The following is a 23,662-nucleotide window of genomic DNA, read 5'->3' as shown; positions in this document are numbered from 1 at the left end:
TCCTCACAAGCTCACACTGAGCTTGTAGATCGGCTGTTTTCAAATGGCCAAAATGTGGCTGAAGTGGATGTTGATATCCAAAAATAAAAGTCTACAGTGAAGTCAGATGTGGAGTTGCTGGCCAGCTCATATGCAGATCTAGTACGTCTAACCATGGCTATCCTCAGGGTTTGATGAGGTCAGTAATAATATGAAGATCATAATAATATGAAGATCATAATATGAAGATCACAACATTGACCTCATCAAACCCTGAGGTCACGACACTGACCTCATCAAACCCTGAGGATTTTAGTAGTGTAGATCCATATGTGGAGCTGACTATCATCACCTGGATCTGGAAATACTCAAGTACAATTACTCCAAAATTGTACTTAAGTACAGTACTTAAGTAAATGTACTTGGTTATACTTTCCACCAATGCAATAGTTACATCAGGGTCCACATTGCACAGCCCAGTTTACTGCTGCCAGGGGCCTTTGAGGGCCACACATTGTCAATGTGCACCGTTGCTCCAATCAACTCTTAACTTCATGTCAGGGGTCTGACATGAGAATAGTCACACCATTCTCATGTCAGACCTTTGTTATGGGCTTTGCTTATTCACATATCATGTGCCAAGTTGCCAACGGCAGCCTATACCCAGGTGGGAAGGATTGAAACGTGTGTGTTTACCACTGACGACATCTGACCCAGGGCTGATGAAATACTGCCTCAACAGGTGCGATGAAGATAATTAATTTCCACATCTAATGAGGGGAATGAGTCACTGAAGATCCCTTTCAAAACATGCTTCAAATTAATCAACAATATATTATGAGTGCCATATAGGGATGGGCAACAATAGAGGGTATGCACGTGACATCATCATCATCATACCCGGAAGTTATGCTGGAACGCCTATACTGAGTGGCAAAAAAAAATACCTTTTGGCCTTGACATCCCATACATCCAAACAGAAAAGTCCTATCTGATTGCATTGAAGAATGTTAAACTCACAAGCTTTGACACTCGATTTGCCACTCACTTTATCCATGCACATATACAGTAAATCAAAATGGTTGTTAATACAAAATACACCAAATGACCAGCTCGGCCGCCTTGCGGTTAGCCATAAGATATGGTGGTTGGGCCAGATCGTACAAAATACTATAATGATGGGGCCCAATGCCTCCTTGCCTGGCATTCAGCATCAAGGGCTGGTTTGGGGGTAAGTCCCTGTGACATACCAGCTTCATGTCCAGGGAATGTACTTGTACATCAAGCTGCTAGTCAAGGGTATGCATGTCATGGTGTGGGACATTTCCGGTTAATAAATGCATGTCGCCACTGGTAACACCATGTAGCCTACGTACGTAGCCCACTTTAATTACTTGCATATTTTTCTGCATTTCACTCCCCTACTCTACTTCACTGAAATTTACATTTGTCATAAATTGGCAGTACATTTGTCTTAGATAACTTTCAGTTACTGAAGAATTAGGACCTAGTATTTTATTCCTGGCCTGCACCAAAATACTAAGCTGCAAGTACTATACACACAATACAGATGCCAGGATTGTAATACAAAATGAGGGGACCATAAGAAACAGGTTTTGAGAGGATTTAATGTGTTGACAGTCAACATCTGTGCTTGAATGTGAACAGACACTCAGATGTTTGGATTGACGATCTTTCCCATGAACAGAATGTTGTCAGAGTCAGCGATGAGAACCATGAAGGGACGATCAAACTTCAGTTCAGGGAGAGATCTTTTCTGGTTAGAGATGCCTGTAACTGCAGTCGTAGTAGCTCCAGTCTCATCTACATCCAATGTGGCTTGGTGCACAACCTGTACATAATAAAAGATTTGATCAGTGATCAAAGTGAGCATTAGGCCAAGGCCACGGGCCCTCATAACTAAGAGTTAAAGACCTATAAAGGTCCATTTGGTTCCTAATTATCAGCTGGGACGCCTGGAAAATTAGATAAAATATCCTTTATTGATCCGATCCCTGAGATCAAGGTGTCATAGCAGCAACAGCAGTGGGCCTATAGGCATCATGGTAGGTACAGGTACGAATATTGAGGAATAAGATCAAATTAGAATAAATAGACATAGTCTCAGTTTGACCCTATCCATGTGCACTTGTTTGGACTCAGTATTAACACAATCGTCTCTCAATAAATATGCCTTTGTTGTGATAGAAAAGAAGGGACAAAAAGACAGTCAGACACTCATCCATTGTGACAGCTCTTACCTTTGACACAGCCAGACTGTGGTCCTCTGAAATGCCACTGAGATCAGCTGCATCACCAAACATGTCCGTCATTCCCATCTGACGCAGCACAACATCCAGGTTAATTTTAGTCTTGATGGAAAATTTGGGAACGAATATATTGTACTTCCTGAAAAGGAAATACAAAACACTTAAGACTATGGCAAGATATTGTGGATGATCAGTCTGATCACTTTATAAGATTATTCTGGAATTGACTCCATCTCTGACTTTTAGTGGATATTACCGAAGCGACTTTGGGAACCTTGAAAAGGGCTTTTCAATTAGTGTAGAAGGATTGTTATTGAGGGCATATGGTCCTTCATTGTATTTGTATGTTTTCTTCTTCTTCTTCTTTTTCCGCCAAACATTGCAGTTCTGGCTTAACTGTGCAGTCGGTTTTCGTGAAACTTGCGAAACGGACCGGTGAAGATGTAAAGCCCGCAACTATTGGCCAAAGGGTGGCGCTATAGCACTCAATTGAAAATGCTAACTTTGAACAGGCATAGCTCATGAACCGTTTGACCGTCAGCAATAAAACATCAATACACATATGCGTCTCCTCATCCCGAACAACGTTTGTGTTCTGACTTTTGACCTCTGACCTTTAGATCACCCAGTATTTTGAATTGAATAATTTCTGCTGTCCGCACTCCAGGCCAAACCGTGGAGTATTTTTTTACGAAATGCGGCAATATGGTAGAAGGCTAAGTCACCCTGCTTAGACACGAAGCCCACAACCATCGGCCAAAGGGTGGCGCTACAGCGATACAACTCATTAATTTGTCATAAATTGGCAGTACATTTGTCTTAGATAACTTTCAATTACTGAAGAATTAGGACCTAGTATTTTATCCCTGGCCTGCACCTTTACATTTAAAAATTACTCTGCAAGCTGCAAGTACTATACACACAATACAGATGCCAGGATTGTAATATTAAATGAGGGGACCACAAGAAACAGGTTTTGAGAGGATTTAATGTGTTGACAGTCAACATCTGTGCTTGAATGTGAACAGACACTCAGATGTTTGGATTGACGATCTTTCCCATGAACAGAATGTTGTCAGAGTCAGCGATGAGAACCATGAAGGGACGATCAAACTTCAGTTCAGGGACAGGGGGAGGGAGGGACATAGGGATGAAGCCGATGCCTGTAACTGCAGTCGCAGTAGCTCCAGTCTCATCTACATCCAATGTGGCTTGGTGCACAACCTGTACATAATAAAAGATTTGATCAGTGATTCTTACAATTCTTCATTTCAAGGACCCCCGTTTTCTTGGTATGCATTAGGCCAAGGCCACGGGCCCTCATAACTAAGAGTTAAAGACCTGTAAAGGTCCATTTGGTTCCTAACTATCAGCTGGGACCCCTGGAAACCCCTCAACTGTCCTAGGTTTGAAAACCATTTGATTAAATAAAATATCCTTTATTGATCCCTGTGGGGAAATCAAGGTGTCATAGCAGCAACAGCAGTGGGCCAATAGGCATCATGGTAGGTACAGGTATAGTATTGAGGAATAAGATCAAATGTAGCCTCGGTCCCAGGCTTACTTATCTGCGAAAAGAAAAGCCTGGTCACAACCTAAGGCAGAGAAGCTATCGGCGGTTGTATCCTCCGGAACAGCCGTCAAATGTATTTCCCCCGGATACGATTATTTTCCCGAACAATCACAACACTTGTTTCATTCGCGGAGAATGTAAACTGATTTGTAAAGCATCAACTATTTCACTTCCGCTAAAATCCCGCAACTTCCGCTGATAGTCTTTTCAGCTTAGGTCTTGCCCAGGGTGGATCAAATGAGAATAAATAAACATAGTCTCAGTTTGACCCTAGCCATGTGCACTTGTTTGGACTCAATAACACAATAGTCTCTCAATAAATATGCCTTTGTTGTGATAGAAAAGAAGGGACAAAAAGACAGTCAGACACTCATCCATTGTGACAGCTCTTACCTTTGACACAGCCAGACTTTGGTCCTCTGAAATGCCACTGAGATCAGCTGCATCACCAAACATGTCCGTCATTCCCATCTGACGCAGCACAACATCCAGGTTCATTTTAGTCTTGATGGAAAATTTGGGAACGAATATATTGTACTTCCTGAAAAGGAAATACAAAACACTTAAGACTATGGCAAGATATTGTGGATGATCAGTCTGATCGTGTTATGAGATCATTCTGGAATTGATTGATCCATCTCTGACGTAAATGGTAAATATAGCGCCTTATATAGTCCCTTTATCCAAGGCGCTTTAGATTGTTTCATTCACACACACACACACACACATTCACACACCAATGGCGGCGGAAATCATGCAAAGGCACCAACCAGCACATCGGGAGCAATTAGGGGTTCAGTGTCTTGCTCAAGGACACTTCAACACTAATGCTGGGGAGCCCGGGTTCGAACTGGCAACCTTGCGGTTACCATTCGGCCACTCTACCCCTGAACCACCACAGCCTGACTTAGTGCATATTACCGAAGCGACTTTGGGAACCTTGAAACGGGCTTTTCAATTAGTGTAGAAAGATTGTTATTGAGGGCATATGGTCCTTCATTGTATTTGTATGTTTTCTTCTTCTTCTTCCGCCAAACTGGCTTAACCGTGTAGTCGGTTTTCGTGAAGCTTGGCAATATGGTAGTAGAGGGCTATGCCAAACGGACCAGTGAAGACGTAAAGCCCACAACCATTGGCCAAAGGGAGGCGCTATAGCACCAATTGAAATGCTAACTTTGAACAGGCATAGCTCATGAACCGTTTGACCGTCAGCAATAAAACATCAATACACATATGCGTCTCCTCATCCCGAACAACGTTTGTGTTCTGACTTTTGACCTCTGACCTTTAGATCACCCAGTATTTTGAATTGAATAATTTCTGCTGTCCGCACTCCAGGCCAAACCGTGGAGTATTGTTTTACGAAATGCGGCAATATGGTAGAAGGCTAAGTCACCCTGCTTAGACACGAAGCCCACAACCATCGGCCAAAAGGTGGCGCTACAGCGATACAACTCATTCATTTGTCATAAATTGGCAGTACATTTGTCTTAGATAACTTTCAGTTACTGAAGAATTAGGACCTAGTATTTTATCCCTGGCCTGCACCTTTACATTTAAAAATTACTCTGCAAGCTGCAAGTACTATACACACAATACAGATGCCAGGATTGTAATATTAAATGAGGGGACCACAAGAAACAGGTTTTGAGAGGATTTAATGTGTTGACAGTCAACATCTGTGCTTGAATGTGAACAGACACTCAGATGTTTGGATTGACGATCTTTCCCATGAACAGAATGTTGTCAGAGTCAGCGATGAGAACCATGAAGGGACGATCAAACTTCAGTTCAGGGACAGGGAGAGGCATGGAATACGAGACTGTCTCGATGCCTGTAACTGCAGTCGCAGTAGCTCCAGTCTCATCTACATCCAATGTGGCTTGGTGCACAACCTGTACATAATAAAACATTTGATCAGTGATTCTCACACTTCTTCATTTCAAGGACCCCTGTTTTCTTGGTATGCATTAGGCCAAGGCCACAGGCTCTCATAACTAAGAGTTAAAGACCTGTAAAGGTCCATTTAGTTCCTAACTATCAGCTGGGACCCCTGGAAACCCCTCAACTGTCCTAGGTTTGAAAACAATTTGATTAGATAAAATATCCTTTATTGATCCGATCCCTGAGATCAAGGTGTCATAGCAGCAACAGCAGTGGGCCTATAGGCATCATGGTAGGTACAGGTACGAGTATTGAGGAATAAGATCAAATTAGAATAAATAGACATAGTCTCAGTTTGACCCTAGCTAGCCATGTGCACTTGTTTGGACTCAGTATTAACACAATAGTCTCTCAATAAATATGCCTTTGTTGTGATAGAAAAGAAGGGACAAAAAGACAGTCAGACACTCATCCATTGTGACAGCTCTTACCTTTGACACAGCCAGACTGTGGTCCTCTGAAATGCCACTGAGATCAGCTGCATCACCAAACATGTCCGTCATTCCCATCTGACGCAGCACAACATCCAGGTTCATTTTAATCTTGATGGAAAATTTGGGAACGAATATATTGTACTTCCTGAAAAGGAAATACAAAACACCAGACTATGGCAAGATATTGTGGATGATCAGTCTGATCGTGTTATGAGATCATTCTGGAATTGATTGATCCATCTCTGACGTAAATGGTAAATATAGCGCCTTATATAGTCCCTTTATCCAAGGCGCTTTAGATTGTTTCATTCACACACACACACACACACATTCACACACCAATGGCGGCGGAAATCATGCAAAGGCACCAACCAGCACATCGGGAGCAATTAGGGGTTCAGTGTCTTGCTCAAGGACACTTCAACACTAATGCTGGGGAGCCCGGGTTCGAACTGGCAACCTTGCGGTTACCATTCGGCCACTCTACCCCTGAACCACCGCAGCCTGACTTAGTGCATATTACCGAAGCGACTTTGGGAACCTTGAAAAGGGCTTTTAAATTAGTGTAGAAAGATTGTTATTGAGGGCATATGGTCCTTCATTGTATTTGTATGTTTTCTTCTTCTTCTTCTTCTACTTCTTCTTCTTCTTCCGCCAAACTGGCTTAACCGTGCAGTCGGTTTTCGTGAAGCTTGGCAATATGGTAGTAGAGGGCTATGCCAAACGGACCAGTGAAGACGTAAAGCCCACAACCATTGGCCAAAGGGAGGCGCTATAGCACCAATTGAAATGCTAACTTTGAACAGGCATAGCTCATGAACCCTTTGACCGTCAGCAATAAAACATCAATATTTATTTAGCGAATGCAAAGTCCTTAAGCCATGCGGTTGCCTCCTGGTCTGCTGTATGGAGGCTGATTAATCCTCCTCCTTCCAGTCTTTGGAGAGGACACACTTCTATGATGTGCTCCATAGTTTGCTCCTCACCACACGCACACAGTGGGCTTGGGCTACTGCCCCATTTGTGAAGGCTGGCCAAGCAGGGGCCATGTCCAGTTCTGAAAAAAACATCAATACACATATGCGTCTCCTCATGCCGAACAACGTTTGTGTTCTGACTTTTGACTGACCTTTAGATCACCCAGTATTTTTAATTGAATCATTTCTGCTGTTGGCACTCCAGGCCAAACCGTGGAGTATTTATTTTACGAAATGCGGCAATATGGTAGAGGGCTATGTCACCCTGCTTAGACATGAAGCCCACAACCATTGGACAAAGGGTGGTGCTACAGCGATACAACTTCAATACTGTACACATTATGCGCCTCCTCACAAGGAACAAATGTCTTAAGGGGACCTATGACCCTTAGATTCACCATTTTGAATTATATGAAAAACTGTTCAAATCTATCTACTCCTGGGATTTTTGATCAAAATGCAAGGACATTTCTTGGACTTTTGTTTTAAAAAAATTAAGCTTTTATGAGCCAATCAATATTGCAGTTTTATGAAAATTATCCTTCTGCCCATAATACATATATGTTTATGAAACTTTATATGGTAAAATAGCGCTGAAACCAATCTTACTCCAGTTGGTCAAAGCACTATACTATAGCAATCGTTTGAAAATGAAAACTTTGAATAGGCATATTAACTCATGCCTCGCTTGGCCAAAAAAAACCCTACAAAATGCAACATTGGTGAAAACCTTTGCAACGGGGTATACAGTATGCATTTAAAAGTGTCATGTCAAACCTAGTCCTCATGCCGTTGAGCCACTTGGCGTAGTGCATGGGGCAGATGTGCTCCTCCAGCTCCGTCAAACCTCCGTCAGGGAGCAGCAGCAGCATGGAGTAGGAGTTGTTGAAGGGTATACGGAGGACCGTGGTGGAGATCGACTGGTCAATGTAGACATCAAACCTGTCCCTCATGTTCATCATCTGAACAGGAACCTGCGACAGCACCATGTGGATCGTTAGAGGATACATAATAATAACACAGTAAATGGTGACGCAAGAAACTCCACAGTCGCCCTGGAAAACAAGGAATGATCAATTTTCGATTACTGCATCGACTGTTTCTCACTTCAAATGTTTTCCAAAACACTCTTGAGAGCAACATTTAGTTGTAAATGACATTGTGTGTTTGTTTATTTGGCTGTCATGTTGGATACGGCATACTGGTAATTTAATTCGAACAGCACAGCAGGTGCTCTGATAGTCTTTGATTATACAGCAGTCGGTTATAGAGCTGATCTGTGATTTTTCCGAATTCATGCAGCTGAATTCAGCGATTGACCAAGCCGTGTAATAAAAGATAAAAGATACTAATTGCACTAGGTGCAATTAGTGATTGATTACCAAAGAAACTGATAAAAAAAATCAATTCAGTAAGACAGTAGTATTACGGGGTGTGGTACCTGGTTTTGCTCATCCACATTGAACTTATCCTCCCTGGTACGTGCAGGTTCAAATGGAGTCTGCCATTTTCCTGTTTGACAGAAAACAGTGTAGAAACAACAATGACAATAATGAGATGTAATTGAAATGAGGGAAGGTGACTGTAGCCTGGGGTCTGGGGACCACCAGGGGTCCAGATGAGTTATTATTATTATTAATTAGCAAATTTGAACATTGATGGTCCACAATAACGTACCTGACCGGGCGGAGACCTATGCTCCAAGGAGCACTTTTTCTAATTTAATTTCTGTCTAGTATATTTATTTATATTTGAAACTACAGAATTGAACAACAGCTCAGAGATGACGTATCTTACCTTTGTAGTATATGTAACTAACAAGATACATGATAGTATCAGGATCCAAGTCTTCCACTATTTGGTCTATCTTGCCGTGGGTCTTCTCCCCCACATACTTGTTGATGGTAGCAGCACTCTCTGTGGGATTTTTAAAGTTCACATCGAACCCGTCCGCCAGGTAGGACTGCCTGAGAGCATCCAGGAACTCAGCCTGTGGCTTGAACTTATTGTCCACAAACACTGCAGTTCCTGCAAGACACACTTCTGATGAAGGCTTGTTGGCTCCGGTCAGAAGTCCATGGAAGGCCTGGTTTACATCAGCCTGCGTCAGCACGGAGCTGTTGAAGCCCAGACCACTGAAGAGCTGCTGGTGGGTTTGGCCCCGGGCCCCTACAGACAAGGCTGCCAGGGCCAGGCTGACACTAGCAGGTGAGAAAAAGATGTTCTTGCCTTGGCTGTCCGTTTGACCGGCCAGTTGCCTGTACAGGTTGAAGGTGAAACCTTTGTTTGCTGATTTCACCATGGCGAGGCTGTTTGCAGCGTGGTCTGCATTGTTATCACCATGACCTGTAGGTGATGGGAATAATTTGTGGTAAGAACATTTTCTTAACCAATTTGGCTTCTCCCTTTACAACAAATAGCAAAAATAATTGATCTACAAGCTCACATCACTTCGCATTGTGATGCATTGTGACTCTGAGCTTGTAGATGCAGCCAAGTCTATGGACTGATAATGTCTGTTGAGAGCCTAATTATAAATGTCCCGCCCAAGCCAAAGTCTATGGACTGTTTGTTTAGGGTAAGTTATGGTAGGACGTCATCTCACTGATATAAATACATCTTGTAATACATTTATTTTGTAATAAATGTATTTTTCACAGACATGAGAACAAATCAAAATCAAATGTGATTTTTGAGGGGCGCTAGCCCCTCCTATGCCCAGCTTTGTGCGTTTGTGTGAATTTTAGCGATGATTTTATTGGCTCAGCAACCCATAGCGATGATTTGATTGGCTGACGTTTGAGGATAAACAGTGAGGGCAGAAAAGTTGTGATTGGCCGGAATGACAGAAAATTGACGATGCCAATTGTGATTGGCCGGAATATGATGATGTAAGGAGTGCCCCTCACTTCACACAAGTGTGATTATTTTGATATACAGTATACATTACAAAGGATATAATCTGACCAGAAGCAGGAATAACACATATCCCCACTGGCCATAAAAACATTAGAGACCAGACATCTAAAGATAAACAAAAACATTAGTGACCAGAAACCAGACATCTAAAGCAGAGACATGGATCTGAATCCAACCCTGGTCAGCTCTGTTACCTTCATGGTGATGTCCTGTACCCAGACATACCAGCGCTGATAGAATCCACACCCCCACGGCTCCTTGCGTCATGGTGAGCTTTGAAAGGGTTGAAAGATTTCTATCAGTCAAGTTCACTCATTGTTCAAAATGGCGACCCAGGGTGCCCACTTTTTAGACCGACTTTTTGAAATTGTCTTTTACAAAGACGTCCACAGACGTCCTGGGCACGACATGTAGTAATTCCTAGGACGTCTGTGGACGTCTTGGGCACAAAATGTGTTACTAAACAATCCTTTCAATGTCTGGAACTACGATGTAGTCCATTCCCAGATCAAATATCAAAATAAAATATAAAAAATAACTGTTTTTCAAGCAGATTAAAAGTATATTATTTTCGGCGAGCTACACTATATTATTATAACACATTATAAATTAGCCTAAAGACTTCCTATGAAGTAGCTAGTAAATTACTCACATTCCTAATGTGAAGACACCTCACCACAGACTGTTGAAAGACAGACAAAGGACGGGGAGACAACCCCTTTTAACAACCGATCAGAGCCACTGCACTTTGTTCATTTGCCAATATGTCCTTCTCTTATTTGCTCTGCCTTTGTGTGTATTCTGTGTAATGATTGCTGTTTAAGCTATCAAAAATGACGTAAAAGTCCATAATGCTGTTGGACGGAGATCTTTCTTCTACAAAACCCCATTTGATTGGAATAATATTCCTCTATCTCTTAGATCGATCGATTTCATCCATCAGTCGCATTAGAACGTCCAACACAGAGTAAATAAGGTGGTTGAGTGGAGTCATAAGAACGCTCACAGCATTAAAAGGGACAATTCACCCTTCTTGTAAACAAAAATATATGTTAATGACGTTTAGAAATATGTAGTTTTAGATATTTTAGATTTGTGCAGTGCACTTACTTAATGGACTACATGTTGTCTCAGTAGTACAGTTTTACTGAGGTTAAGGTTGTCAATCACAGCGACTGGCCAATCACAGCACGTCGACTGCACAACCCGTGTAGGCTTTGGTATGTCGTGTCCATGACATCAATCATGGACACTGAGGAAATCTAAAATACATTAACCATATTACACACCAGGAACGTGTTCTAAATATTCTAAACGTCATTAACATATGTTTTTACCAAAAGGGTGAAGTGACCCTTTAACCGATTGTTCAATGGTGAACCACTAGAGACACAGATACCTCATTATTATTCATAGTGGACAGATCAACCAGTTATGTTCATACCTAGGAGTAGTAATAGACCATCTTCTGTCATGGAAAGATCAGATAAAATCAGTGTGTAAGAAAATAAAGCAAATCATCCATTTCCTTCGCCGTTTAAGATCTTTTGGTGCTATTAAGACGTATTATTTTGTTTTCACTACTACGAGTGTTCTTCAGTACTGTAGCACCACCTGGTATGGATGTTTGTCTGTAGCCTTAAATTCATAACTGCTGAAACAGCTGAACATTTCGTTCAAAGGTTGGCAGGAGGAGGTTGCGCCAAGGATTACATAGACAAATGACACTTCATGGCCTGAAAAGGTTGAGAAACCACTGATCTATGATGCAGCCGACAGCGTGGAGTCACAGTGCAACACATTACATGTATGTAAAGGGGAAAAAAAAGAAAAGAAAAAAAAACAAAGGGTGGATTTAAGGTTTTAAGCATTTTATTTCTTTTAGAGAAAAACTTTCAAATCTTAAATCTCCTATATGACGACGTCATTCACTGATGAATGCAAAAATGAATTTGTGGTTCTATAACGGAAGTTAAATTAATTTGTTTAAAGTCACATAATTCTCACATCACTCATCATTATAGATGGTGATACCGTGATACTATTACTGACTGGAGAATAAAAGGCTGACATTTCCTCTGAGCCAAGTCAGACTAATTCAGAACTGGGACACCAGCGGAATTAACTGTGTGGCATAACAGAATATTAGCAGTAGTCTATATTGAGAAGCCCTACTAAATCAGAATTAAAGCAAGACCTCTGTACAGCATCCATTTTACACATACTTTTAATTGAGTCATTAAAGAGTGAAAACGTTTAAAATACAAGGGGGGGGGGGGGGGGGGGGGCTGGGAAATGACATGAGTATTTAATTTAACATTGTGATTAAACGATACTTGCCTGCTCTGCTTCATATATTTATGTATTATATATATAGATATATCATGAGCTATTTAAGACAATAGTTTACAAAGTAAAAAAAGAAAAAAGAAAAGTCCTAACATTACCAAATAAGAATTAAGTCAAATATAAAATGAGTTATTCGAATGGGATACGGTGTAAAACTCGAGGGGAAATCTCTGTACTGAACCCCTCTATACAGATAGGACTCTAAACATTCCAAGGCCCACACACACAAACCATCCTGAGTCCATTCCAATGATACGATACATGGTCCATTACTTACCGCATAACTGTAAAACGGCCTTACTTAGTCCTTTTAGTCCCATTTGGGAAGTCATCTCCTCACCCAAAGCATGTGCAAGTGTCCCTAAAGCACATTTAATGAGAAAAGTCTTTGATTGCATGGCAGCCTATAGTGTGTTGCTAAGACATCCAGTTGTCATTGGCGATTTACGACATATAATGTAAAGGTTTGTTCTCAGCCTAAAGCTGGTTGGAGAAGATGCCTAAAATGTTTATTTTTGTTGAAAGCCGAGCAATAATATAGGTAGTTAACATGAAGTCCATTCAACTGATTCAAGGGATCCCATGTCACGCTCAACAGCTGAATAAGTGAAGTTTGTAGTTGTACTGTAGGGATGGCATATGGTCTTTGCCTCCCTCTGGTGGCCGACGTGCAGCAGCGCTGGTTCAGCTTTGTGGAGGAGGGTTGTCTTCTTTGCTAAAGGGTTGCGTGGATCCAGGCTTCACCCAGGACAGACCGGACACCTGCATTGCTTTGTGGTGGTCCTCAGGCCGTCTCTAAAATCCACAAGAACAAACCACCAGTCATTAAAAGAGACGGCAGTGGTTCATAACCAAAGATGTCTGGCAGCAGGAATATATCACTGGTTAGACCAGACCACTGTGAATTACTTCTATTGCTCTCTGGTGGTGGAAAAGCTCAAGTATCAATACTGCAACTACAATTGTCCAAAAATGTATTTAAAACAAGCCATGATGCAACTTGTTGTGAGCTTGTAGATCGGCTATATATGTCTGAAGTGGTTAATGTATGTTTTGTAATAATAATCAAAATCTACAAAGTAACTAGTAAGTAAAGATTTCTAAGTGGAGTAAAAAGTACAATATTTGTCTCTGAGATGTAGTGGTAGAAGTATAGAAAATTGGAAATACTCCAGTAAAGTAAAAGTACCTCAAAATGGTACTTTAGTACAGTAAAATGTACTTTGTTACTAGTCTCTACCACTGGTATTTGGAAAAATTGAGCACAAAAACACTGCCCTGAAACACTCCCGCCCCCATTTCATTTTTAGGAAAACGTACTTTGTGCGTGAACATCCGCTCCTTTGCCTCTTCGTGAACAGGTGGATTCCATGGTGAAAAGCTAAATGCAGTGGAAGGGCAAAACAAAGCAAATGGAGAGAGAGAGAAAGGAGACAAATGGGCAGGACAGCGATCAGTAACACATCCATTTGTTTCGTTTTGAGGTTACATCACACACAGTCACACCTCATGATTACAGGGTGTGTTCCGTTTTGCTGTGGCTGTGACAAAAAGTGGAATGTGAGGAATGGTGGAAGCCTGAGTTAGGCCCAGTTCATACTTAAGTCGCACGGCGGAGTCGCGCATAAAAAATAACCGACCTTTGTAGGTCTGCTATTTTTATGCTATCAAGTAATGAGCATAAAATAGACTCGATTGCATTGTAGATCTGTTATTTTTGGGGTGTGCAACTGGCTAGAACATTCACCAACCTTATTGCATAGGGATCGTCTATCTTGGGCTGGTCGAACAGATGACTGTTGCATAGTTTCACGCTATCCACCACCTTGCTTTTGAACAACTGTACATCCTTTTCATACCTGAGGGAAAGACAAAAGGGAGGGAACAGAGAAAACTGATATACGTCTCTCAACAAGACACTTAAGCCCCCCCCCCCCCAACTGCTCCCTGTGAGCTGTATAAATAGTATAGCAACCCACTGCTCTTAATAGTTAGGATGGGTAATGGCGCTGGAGAGGAAACATTTCATGAACTGTACTGTATGCAAATGTACAGTGTCAGAAAATACCAATTACAACATTGCAAGAGATTTGGGGAATAAAAGCAGCTTCATAAAAGTGAGTTTTCCAGTGGGTTTGAACAGGGCACAGACTCTGCAAGCCTGATCGCCACACGCCAGGGCAACAGAGTGGCATTCCGACTACGTGGCTTCCGCTTGCGGTAAGAGTTAGGGACAGAGTTAGTAATGTGTGCGTCGGAATGGCGGTGCGTCGGAATAGAGGGCCTCGGAATGCCGGTGTGTAACCATTCCACAGAGTCGGAGCTCTGAATGCGAAGGCCCGATCACCTTTTATTTTGTTTCATGGTAAAATGAGATGTATAATATATATTATTATATTCTGAAATAGATTGGAAGCCAATGCAAGGACGGGCTATTACACTGTAAATAAATGAATGATGATGAGGTCTGTAAGCAGGCAGTGATTCTTTTGGACTACCGATTCCGCACATTTTCTCTTTTTTTTTTAATCAGTGACCTGAATTTTTCCAACAGGGTGATCATTATTTTGTTACAACTTTGTGTCCTGCACCAAAATATATCCATGAGCTCACAATGCTCCATGAGCTTTGTGATGGTTTATTTTTGGCGTGCCACGCCCGTGTACAGCAAAGTAAATCTGGCTTAAGAGTAGGTGGTGTCATGTTTTCTCTCCTTATAGATTGTACAGCAGCAGATACTCACAGCACAGCAGCCTCTGGATTGAGTGGCTCCAGAGTGTTGATCTTGTAGAACACGGTGCGTGCGTACATCAGGACTTGCCAGATGTGGTTGTGATTTCGTCTACAACAGACAAGAGGACAAATGCATTCATGACATAATGCCAATAACCGTGCTTACTGTGAATCGTTACTGTCTGGCACAATCTTCATATTCTAACTTTCGTGGAGGGTTTTTCTTACTTGATCATACTATACTAGTGTCACACAAATGTATCAAAAGTAGCAGATCCACAAGCTTGAAACGCAGCACAAAAGTGACGTGTTTTGAGCTTAAATCTACCAGCCTGTAGATCTGCCCGATTTAATTTGAATCCCGACAAGTTAACAGTTATGGACAGATGAGATTTCCAATTGGCCATAGGGGTGGGCGATATGGAAAACATATATATAAAATAAATAAAAAACAATATATTTTCAAGCACGATACACGATATGACGATTCTTTTACATTTTGTATTGATTTTTTTTCTGGTTATTTTTCAAGTTACTCAACAGCACAACCACCTACAAGGTAACATAAACGAAAAGAAAAAGGAGTAACAGAACATTTAGACCAAAATACTTTTTTTTTTACAAAATACAGTATAAATTAAGGTATAGAACTGCAAATCATAGAATTATAACATTAACATTATAATCATATTATAACTCTCTCATCCACTATAAGGAAGTAACAACCTGTACAAATGAAATGTACAATACACAACTTGTTTATTGCCATTCAAACTCAATTTGAGGAAGAAAAAAAGTCATTGAGAACTGACCTCCATTTGGTGAATGCTCTCCTAACATCGAGCTCTCCAGACACGGGGTCTACCAGGGGATGGAAGACTGGGATGTCAAACACCACTTTCTGAAAGGCAATGTCAGTGAGCAAAGTCTTTAAATAGAAATACGAAAACTACCAATGTGAACGTCCACTGTGTCTGTGTCAAGGTCGGTCGACAGTAATTTCCTTCATTTTAGTTTAGGAGAAATTTGCTTCCAAGGCCTGGATTGACAAATATCACATCCAATTTACAGTGTTACCTCCACATAATTTGCGCCAGCTGCAGACGCAGTGGACATTTTAAATAAAGAGACATTTTAAATAAAATAACATTAAAATAGCATTTTACATAGTATTTTTAATGCATTTGTAAACTTTATGTAATTACATTTTTATTGTTGTATACCGACTGTCAGTGTGCCAAAGGCAAATTTCCATTTCATGCAAGTTTTAAATGGACAATAAAGTTTTCTTTACTGATGTTAAGGTGCAGTAATTGATCCTTTGGTCGCAAATTCATCCAGGTTAGTTTACAGCGATTCATGAAAACATTTGACCAGTCTAAACATTTGACCCACACTTTATGCTTTAGGGTCATGTTATCTTCTACAGTGGTGTTTGTGTTATTGATGTGGTGGCACATTACTTCTGTGTGGTTATCAAGGAAATTATGGCCTTTTAGTGTAGTGGTATTCAGTAAGTTGATGTTTGGGAATTACTCACAGGACACTCCCCGTCAGGGTAGTTGTCTGGAATATACACAGTGAACTTGAAGACGCCATCTTGGTACAAGCCATGTCTGATAAATATGACTCCAAACCACACTAGAAGACAGGACGATAATCAGATGAGTAAGCACATTTAAACAAATCTAAACTTAACAGGGATGCAAGAGCGAGCACCACATTGCCACTGTGTATGAATGTATTAAGTAAAGTAAAAATGTATTCTCCATCACACAAGTTGTCAACTGCATGTTTTGACACAAAATGCAAGCATCCAGTTACATGTTCATTTATTGTTAAGACGATTGTACGATACACATTTGTGTATGCATGTACTATTCTGCGAAAGCATCACACACACACACACACACACACACACACACACACACACGTTTAGAAGGCATTCATCTTATGATCTTACACAAGTTTAGAAGGCATTCATCTTAAAAATCAGAGGAGGGGGTTCTTACTCAGTGCAGACTTGAAGGATGGCTGTACATAAATTCCTGGCAGTTTCTGCTTGATCACCAATGTACTGCAGGTCACAAAGGCATATCACATGACAAAGTCAGGTGGATGCAGATAGAGGGGAGGAACAATTGTGAAAACAATTGCATTGAATTAATTTCCATTCCAGCAGCCTAGATGAGCACTAGTTAAACATGTTATCTTCATCTTGACGTTTAGCCTTTTAAATATTTTCCCTTATGCATTTCAAACAGCAAAAGTACTTAAATAGCATAATTTTAGCCTCTTTATCCATTAATTTGTTGCAAAAATAGCAGATACAAATAGGTTGGATATTAAAAAAATAGATACAAGCTTACAGCGCATCACGCTATAAGATTATATATCTGCTATTTTTGAAGTTCCCTGGCACAATACAGATCAATCTGTGGGTCACAGGCACGGAAAGGTTTGAGAACGACTGCCTCCAGTACTTACAACTCTGCCAGCAATGAGTACTCCAGGTAGAACGGGCCATAGGAGGCGTGCGTGCCGTTGGCCGACTGGGCCGAAGCGGCTAATGAAGGGGGTTTAGTGACGGGGGTTGCATTCTTAGGGATGGCAGGAAGTAGCTTTTTGCCAAAGGGCGGCCGGGCCGGGCTGGCTCTCTGGTCCGCCTCCCTGCTCTGTTCCTCGCTGTCAGATCTCTGCTATTAAAGACAGGAGAGAACAGGCACTTGAGTAAAACTGGCACATTGAGCAAATTCTCAGGGGGAAACGATCCATTACCCATCTCCTGAATTGGAAAATGTTGTTGGCAGGATGAATTTCTTGGAAAAAGTAGAGGGATGAAAAGTTTAATTAGAAACATAGTTGAAGTGGGCCACTGTTTTTGAGTGTTGTGCACACTAGAGAGTACACCACAAGCAGCGATGGGCAGTGCCAGTGACCATATGCTGTGACCATGCTCTCACATTTCACTGTCCGTCTGGCATCTGTTCCCCAGCTCCTCTGGGACACGTTTTCTGTCTAGAGTGACATTCAGAAGAAAGCACAGCTCCAATCCTATCGCAATGACAGCCATTAGCAGATAAAGTGGGAATGCGAGTTGAGGCGATATAGATGTAACCTGCACATTTCTGAAAAATTAGGCTATGCTATAATGTTGAAGAGTGGAAACCAATAACAATGCAGCTCTGAGAAGTCACTTAGGGCAGGGTGTATTGTCACCCTTGCTAGAGGTATGGTATCAATGTTACCCACCAGATCCCATTAGCATGCTAAAATATCTAAGCCAATAGAATAGCAGAGCTAGTACTAGGCAAACAGATTGATCCTTTAACACCGTTATCGCTGGCATCAACAATAGACAAAGAAAAGCAGACAAGTAAAGTGACAACAGATCATCTTCACATTGGAAAATAGACAATAGACATTTTCCAATCAATATAGTAACAAGTTATTTGTATTCAAAGACAAAGGGTCAATTGTTTCCTTCCAAATCGAAAGCAAACAAAAACAACTGCCAGGAGAGTAAAGTAAATCCTTTAAAATGTAGATAATCCAGAGGAAAAGATGAAGTCAATGAAGTCATGAAATAAGGTTAGTGACTTGTTCTTAGCCAAGTTAATCACAATTTACTACTGCAATTATCAATCTTAAGACTTTTAATGAAGGAATTAGATCATTATCTGATGTGAAATAGCTGTGATTGTATAGAGAATCTGTCATGTCACAAGTTGAGCACATGACAAGTCTGTTGACTTGATAAACATAACTCAAATCCAGTTCTCCTAGATCAAGCCAAGACAAAATCAGGACAAGCGGGAACAGGTGAAGAAGTTTTAAGCCCTCCCGTGAAGTCTCTGTTGTTGGACAAACACCGGCAAGGTGGTATTACTCAAAACTACTGTAAACGGTAAACACTGCATGCAATAAAACACTCTAAAAGTACTGGAACACACTGGACCCCAAAACATGCTCGCACCCAGTGGTTCTTGAATTTGTTTTACTGAGGTCAAGGTTAGGAATAAGTTTAAGGCTAGGCATAGTTTTATTGATTAAGTTAAGTTTAGGAATACGGTTAGGTTTAGCCATAGTTTTACTGAGGTTACGGTTTAGGAATAAGGTTAGGTTTAGGCATACTTTTACTGAGGTTACATTTAGGAATACCTGTGACTGTTCCAAACCCAAAGTCGCCGGATTTGACCCAGGGAGAGCGTTTTTGTATTCAGAGTCACACGAGAGCAATGACTAGATGAAAAAAATGTGGGTGCACTGGTGCACCGATGCAGCTAAATTAACTTCCCAAGAGAGATAACTGACTTTGCGTCAAATTGTTCTAGTCATTGCGTCAGTCTGTGCGGTTGTGTTGTGGTCCTTACCTTACGTCCTGTATTAGTAGACATGCTCCAGAAGGGGTTCAGGTTCATTACTCATACAGAGGATCAAGTGTGTGGACCTCTGTGTGCGTCTATGTGGGAGCCACGACAAATGCCACCTGTGCCATCCAGAGCTGGTGTGTCTGCAGGAGGTATACACATGAGATAACTTGTTGAACCAACATTAGTGACTGTTGTGTGCTAGCTGGCTGACATAGCTGTTCCAGATAGACTGGCGCCTTTGCATTGCAAGACTATCATAGTGCTTTATCAACTTTGATATTTGCACAACATGCATATAGATATGAAAGTTAAAGTCAGACTCCATAAAATATCTATGATAAGTCTTAAAATACAAGGATATAGATTGTTTTTGTGTTAGCATTGTGCTACGTCGCCTACGACCCTATAATAAGTGCCGTTTCGTCCTTTCGTCGACATTGCGTGAGATATTTGGTGTTGGTGTGTGTGGTGACTTTGTTTGATGTCATGCAGGCTGACTCTGAGGCGGTTTCACTTTGTCAACGAGCCTGAAAATATTCACATTCCTGGAGATCCGTGTAGCACCGCCTCACAAACGGTAGCTATAGCGTTAGCTTGACCTGGCTCAGTTTGAGCCCACTTCAGCAGCTCAGCAACAATTACAACTCTAAACGTCATGTTATTATTACCACTCCGCCACTGACATTTTGTGAGAACGAAGGCAACGATAAATAAGTCCATTGTATTTTTGTTTTTTTAGCTTGAATTAATTTTACGTTACCTTAAATGCTAACGTTAGCCTAGCAAGATGCCCTTCGCTAACAAACAAGTTGTCTCTGCCCCCCTTATTCCTTCCCTTTAACAGACTGGTGTCAACTTACTTACCGTCCTCGACAGAACAGTGAAACTATCTTTAGTGAAGGTGTTAAAACGTCCTTTCCCCCCGAAGGAGTTGGTCTCGGCTGCTTATTGTCACCCCCTACAGTAGCTGTCAACCTGCTAAGTAACTATAACAGTACTATAGGTAACAAACAGCAGCTACTATTATTTGACAGACCGAGAAGAAACACTGTTACACTGGAATTGTTGACCCACTGAAGACTGTGACTTCCTGTATCAAGTAACCTCGCCCACCACCAGGCTTTCCACCACAAGAAGTAGACCGGGTATTTTTTGTTTTCTTCAGTACTGTGCACTACCACTAGTCCACTACATCTCATTTCAGAGGCAAATTGTAGGTCTACAATACATGTACAACTTTAGTTACTATAGTTATACAGTTATAGAATTATAAATTATTATTATTATCATCACATTTCGGCCGCTTGTATTCGCGACCGTATTCTTTCGGTCATGAGTCATGAGTCACTCATGACCCACACACACTTCATGACCCCAGGTGGGAGTAGGAACGAAGACGGAGCCTTCTGGCTCAACTCTCTTTTCGTCACAACAGTGCGGTACAGCGACTGCAATACCGCCCCTGCCGCTCCGATTCTCCGGCTGATCTCCTTCTCCGTCCTCCCCTCACTCGTGAACAAGACCCTGGCCGAGATACTTGAACTCCTTCACCTGGGGTAATGCCTCGTTCCCTACCCGGACTGCACAATCAATCCACCCGGAAACCAGCGGTTTCCTGCTGAGAACCATGGCCTCAGATTACATTCACAAAACACTGCAATGCATTATGCATTGTGAGCTTGTATCTGCTATTTTCAATAGAATGTTTTAATACATTTTGAACTGGTGAAATCAAATGGGACATTCTGCACAATGAGTATTTTACTTTTAGTTTTACTTAGCCCTGGTCAAGTAGACTACATTTTTAATACCGGAATTTTACTTTAAAGAATATTTCTCTACATTGCAGTATTGATACTTTTACTTAAGTAAAACACGAGTGTTATGTCATTGCATTTCGATTTTCGACCCTCCCGACAGAGAAAATGGCAAAACAGTGACCCCTAAAGTCACAAAATTGGATATGTCCCCAATTATAGTATAACATTGGAACTAAATCTAACCTAATGGCGGTGGTGGGCGTTTAAAATGTATAACGCTGGAATTCTATTGGTCGACTAAACACTCCTGTCGGTGTTTGGCTGATGTTCCGCCACGTGAAAAGTGTGACTCACAACAACAAAACAGCAGCTGATGCTGGACCATAGATCACTGGTGTCACAGACACAGACCTACATGGAGCCTCGCCATCCACATGGCTTCAACATGGTACACAAAAGGCTGCCCCCAGCGTCATTATAGTGACAATGCTTATATGCTTATCTATTTCGGGTGTTGTGGGAGTTCTATAGAAGTTGGACTTCTAGACCAAGGCAGCCAATGCGTTCCTCCAGGCTTTCATTTTTCGCGCAGACGAAATGAAAGCCTGGGTATCGAGGCTACCCTAAAGGTGAACCCAGTTAAGGCATTCTGAGTCTGTCCCTTATGTGATAAATTGGGAGCGGGAATGTGTTGGATGTGAAGGGCTGGCCTGGTTCTGATAGACAACATAGTGCTGAGGAAGGGAACTCATGGCTGACCTGTGACCTGACCCTGGTGTGTCATTCCCTTGATTACCTTGTAGGCACCAATATTCTGAATTGAATGCGAGCAGCAACCAGAAGACAGTGAATGGAGCGCATGCAGAAGATAAGAGGGGAGATGTGAAAATCTTTGGAGGTTGAAGACCAGGCCTTCTGCGGAATAATCTGTGAGCATCATGTGAGTCTGAGACTTCATTGTCGTTACATTTACTTTTTATCACTTCCTAATGTAAAGCAATTATTAACCCATAAAAGAGCTCAAATATTCGTTATTATGAACGGTTTAATAGGGTTACCAACTCAACACACATTGAGTCACACACATTGTCATGCTCTTTCTTACCCCTTTCTCACCCCCTTCGCTGTGACCTCCATGACATTCAAACCATGTTTTTCTTCATACAGTAGGCACTTCTCTTCCTAATTATCACAAGGACAGTTACAACAGCATCTGTGTGTTCTGGTATTTTGATTCTTGTCATAGAGATCTATTCAACTTTGCACAAAACTAAACAACAGGTTACCCCAAATCTAGTCTGGAACGCTTTTTGATCGGCATGTAATGTGGTCCTTCTGTCTTTGTTTCACTTCATTTCCTTGCTTCGGTGCACTGCACAACGGAGTCCCCTGAGGGCGGGTGGATCCAAATCCATTTGCGTCACATATTTCTTTATTTTTGAACCACGCTTCAATGGCAGTTCTTTCTGTTGATTGATTGATGTCCTAACAATTATCCCTGATTATTATTCTTAGAGAGAGAGAGAGAGAGAGAGAGAGAGAGAGGGGGGGGGGGGGAAACTAATTTAATGCATGGGTGGTTGCATTCATTGGGAGAAATGACATTGTCCAAGTTTGAGAGTAAATACAAATTATTGACTCCATTAATGTGATTGCATATTGTACCAAGTACACTTCACTGACAAAGGTAATTAGTGTCCAGTTTTCCTTATTGGGACAGTCAACAGTGAAAGGTCACCGTCACTCTTTTGACACAAACAAATCAAAGACCACCACACAACAAATATGTTTATGCCTGCCGTGCCTTCATTGGCATTGAGATAATCTGTCACACACAAACAAGGCTTTCAAATATCCACACCATTGCCTTTGTAATGAGTGCTTTGTCTTTGCCATTGATTCTTTGTCTAATCAGCTATTGTGACCTTGTTTGGTCCGACAAATGTGAATGCAATTAAATAGATAGAAGGAAAGAAAGGTAAAGTTAGACTTACACTTATAGGACAGTTTGCGTCAAACTAAACCAGACCACATTGGAACCTACTGTAATCATTTAAGAATAAATCCATCCAACCTGGACATGCGCATATATATTTTCATATACAGTATGGCTTTAACAGAAATTTCTATAAAAGAGAAACCAGCACTCACGGAACTCATGTTTTAAGGCACTCTTAATTTATTTAAATGTTGACAAACGTGTTCGACTGTTCGTTGCTGCAGAGCAGCAGCAACGAACACGTTTCGGCGTTCAAGCCTTCATCAGCGCTATCTGCTGGAGACATGGGAAGTGTAACATATAGTCTCCCTAGGTGAGACACCTTCCTCTGTCCTGTGCAGTCAAACTCTGA

The 23,662-nt window shown here is 41.4% G+C and overlaps 3 protein-coding genes across 4 annotated transcripts in view; all 3 read right to left on the bottom strand.

The window, feature by feature from the left end:
- LOC308319578 (extracellular calcium-sensing receptor-like) overlaps window positions 1-2,312 on the bottom strand; it is a gene marked incomplete at both ends in the record, with an annotated part of 31,301 nt that extends 28,989 nt beyond the window's left edge. The window contains one exon of the mRNA XM_080769680.1: window positions 2,241-2,312. Coding sequence (XP_080625806.1) covers window positions 2,241-2,312 — 72 coding nt within the window. The remainder of the gene's footprint in view (window positions 1-2,240) is intronic.
- A 2,497-nt stretch (window positions 2,313-4,809) lies between these two features.
- Window positions 4,810-10,417, bottom strand: LOC308317508 (alpha-1-antiproteinase-like). The gene is made up of 6 exons (XM_080766578.1): window positions 10,291-10,417; window positions 8,975-9,523; window positions 8,619-8,689; window positions 7,955-8,151; window positions 6,198-6,345; window positions 4,810-5,717 (listed from the first exon to the last, which is right to left on the bottom strand). Exons 1-6 carry the CDS (start codon window positions 10,361-10,363, stop codon window positions 5,526-5,528), a joined length of 1,230 nt encoding a protein of 409 aa, XP_080622704.1. The 5' UTR covers window positions 10,364-10,417; the 3' UTR covers window positions 4,810-5,525.
- A 1,888-nt stretch (window positions 10,418-12,305) lies between these two features.
- On the bottom strand, window positions 12,306-20,602 carry aktip (akt interacting protein). Of its 2 annotated transcripts, none has more exons than XM_080766605.1 (10): window positions 20,416-20,602; window positions 19,552-19,691; window positions 17,666-17,877; window positions 17,191-17,255; window positions 16,719-16,819; window positions 15,991-16,079; window positions 15,189-15,287; window positions 14,197-14,304; window positions 13,766-13,826; window positions 12,306-13,240 (listed from the first exon to the last, which is right to left on the bottom strand). In XM_080766605.1, exons 2-10 carry the CDS (start codon window positions 19,597-19,599, stop codon window positions 13,130-13,132), a joined length of 894 nt encoding a protein of 297 aa, XP_080622731.1. In that variant the 5' UTR covers window positions 19,600-19,691; window positions 20,416-20,602; the 3' UTR covers window positions 12,306-13,129. The 2 variants fall into 2 exon arrangements, with proteins under 2 accessions (XP_080622731.1, XP_080622732.1); XM_080766606.1 differs by having other exon boundaries at window positions 17,666-17,874.
- Between the last annotated feature and the right edge of the window lie 3,060 nt (window positions 20,603-23,662).

The sequence above is a fragment of the Protomyctophum bolini genome (genome assembly GCF_963924005.1).
Source record: "Protomyctophum bolini genome assembly, chromosome: 1".
In the NCBI taxonomy this organism is placed as follows: domain Eukaryota; kingdom Metazoa; phylum Chordata; class Actinopteri; order Myctophiformes; family Myctophidae; genus Protomyctophum; species Protomyctophum bolini.
This window is presented reverse-complemented; position numbering and strand designations above follow the sequence as displayed.

What these genes read in the sequence shown, in the direction of transcription:
- LOC308317508 (XM_080766578.1), bottom strand. Translation starts at nt 10,363, where the DNA reads ATGACGCAAGGAGCCGTGGGGGTGTGGATTCTATCAGCGCTGGTATGT. An exon ending in TACAGGACATCACCATGAAG is followed by an intron (nt 9,524 to 10,290) that starts GTAACAGAGCTG and finishes CATCACCTACAG; the next exon opens with GTCATGGTGATAACAATGCA. An exon ending in ACAGTCTGGCTGTGTCAAAG is followed by an intron (nt 5,718 to 6,197) that starts GTAAGAGCTGTC and finishes TATTATGTACAG; the next exon opens with GTTGTGCACCAAGCCACATT.
- aktip (XM_080766605.1), bottom strand. Translation starts at nt 19,599, where the DNA reads ATGAACCTGAACCCCTTCTGGAGCATGTCTACTAATACAGGACGTAAG. An exon ending in CTACTAATACAGGACGTAAG is followed by an intron (nt 17,878 to 19,551) that starts GTAAGGACCACA and finishes TGTCTTTAATAG; the next exon opens with CAGAGATCTGACAGCGAGGA. An exon ending in GACGATCCCTATGCAATAAG is followed by an intron (nt 13,827 to 14,196) that starts GTTGGTGAATGT and finishes CACTGCATTTAG; the next exon opens with CTTTTCACCATGGAATCCAC.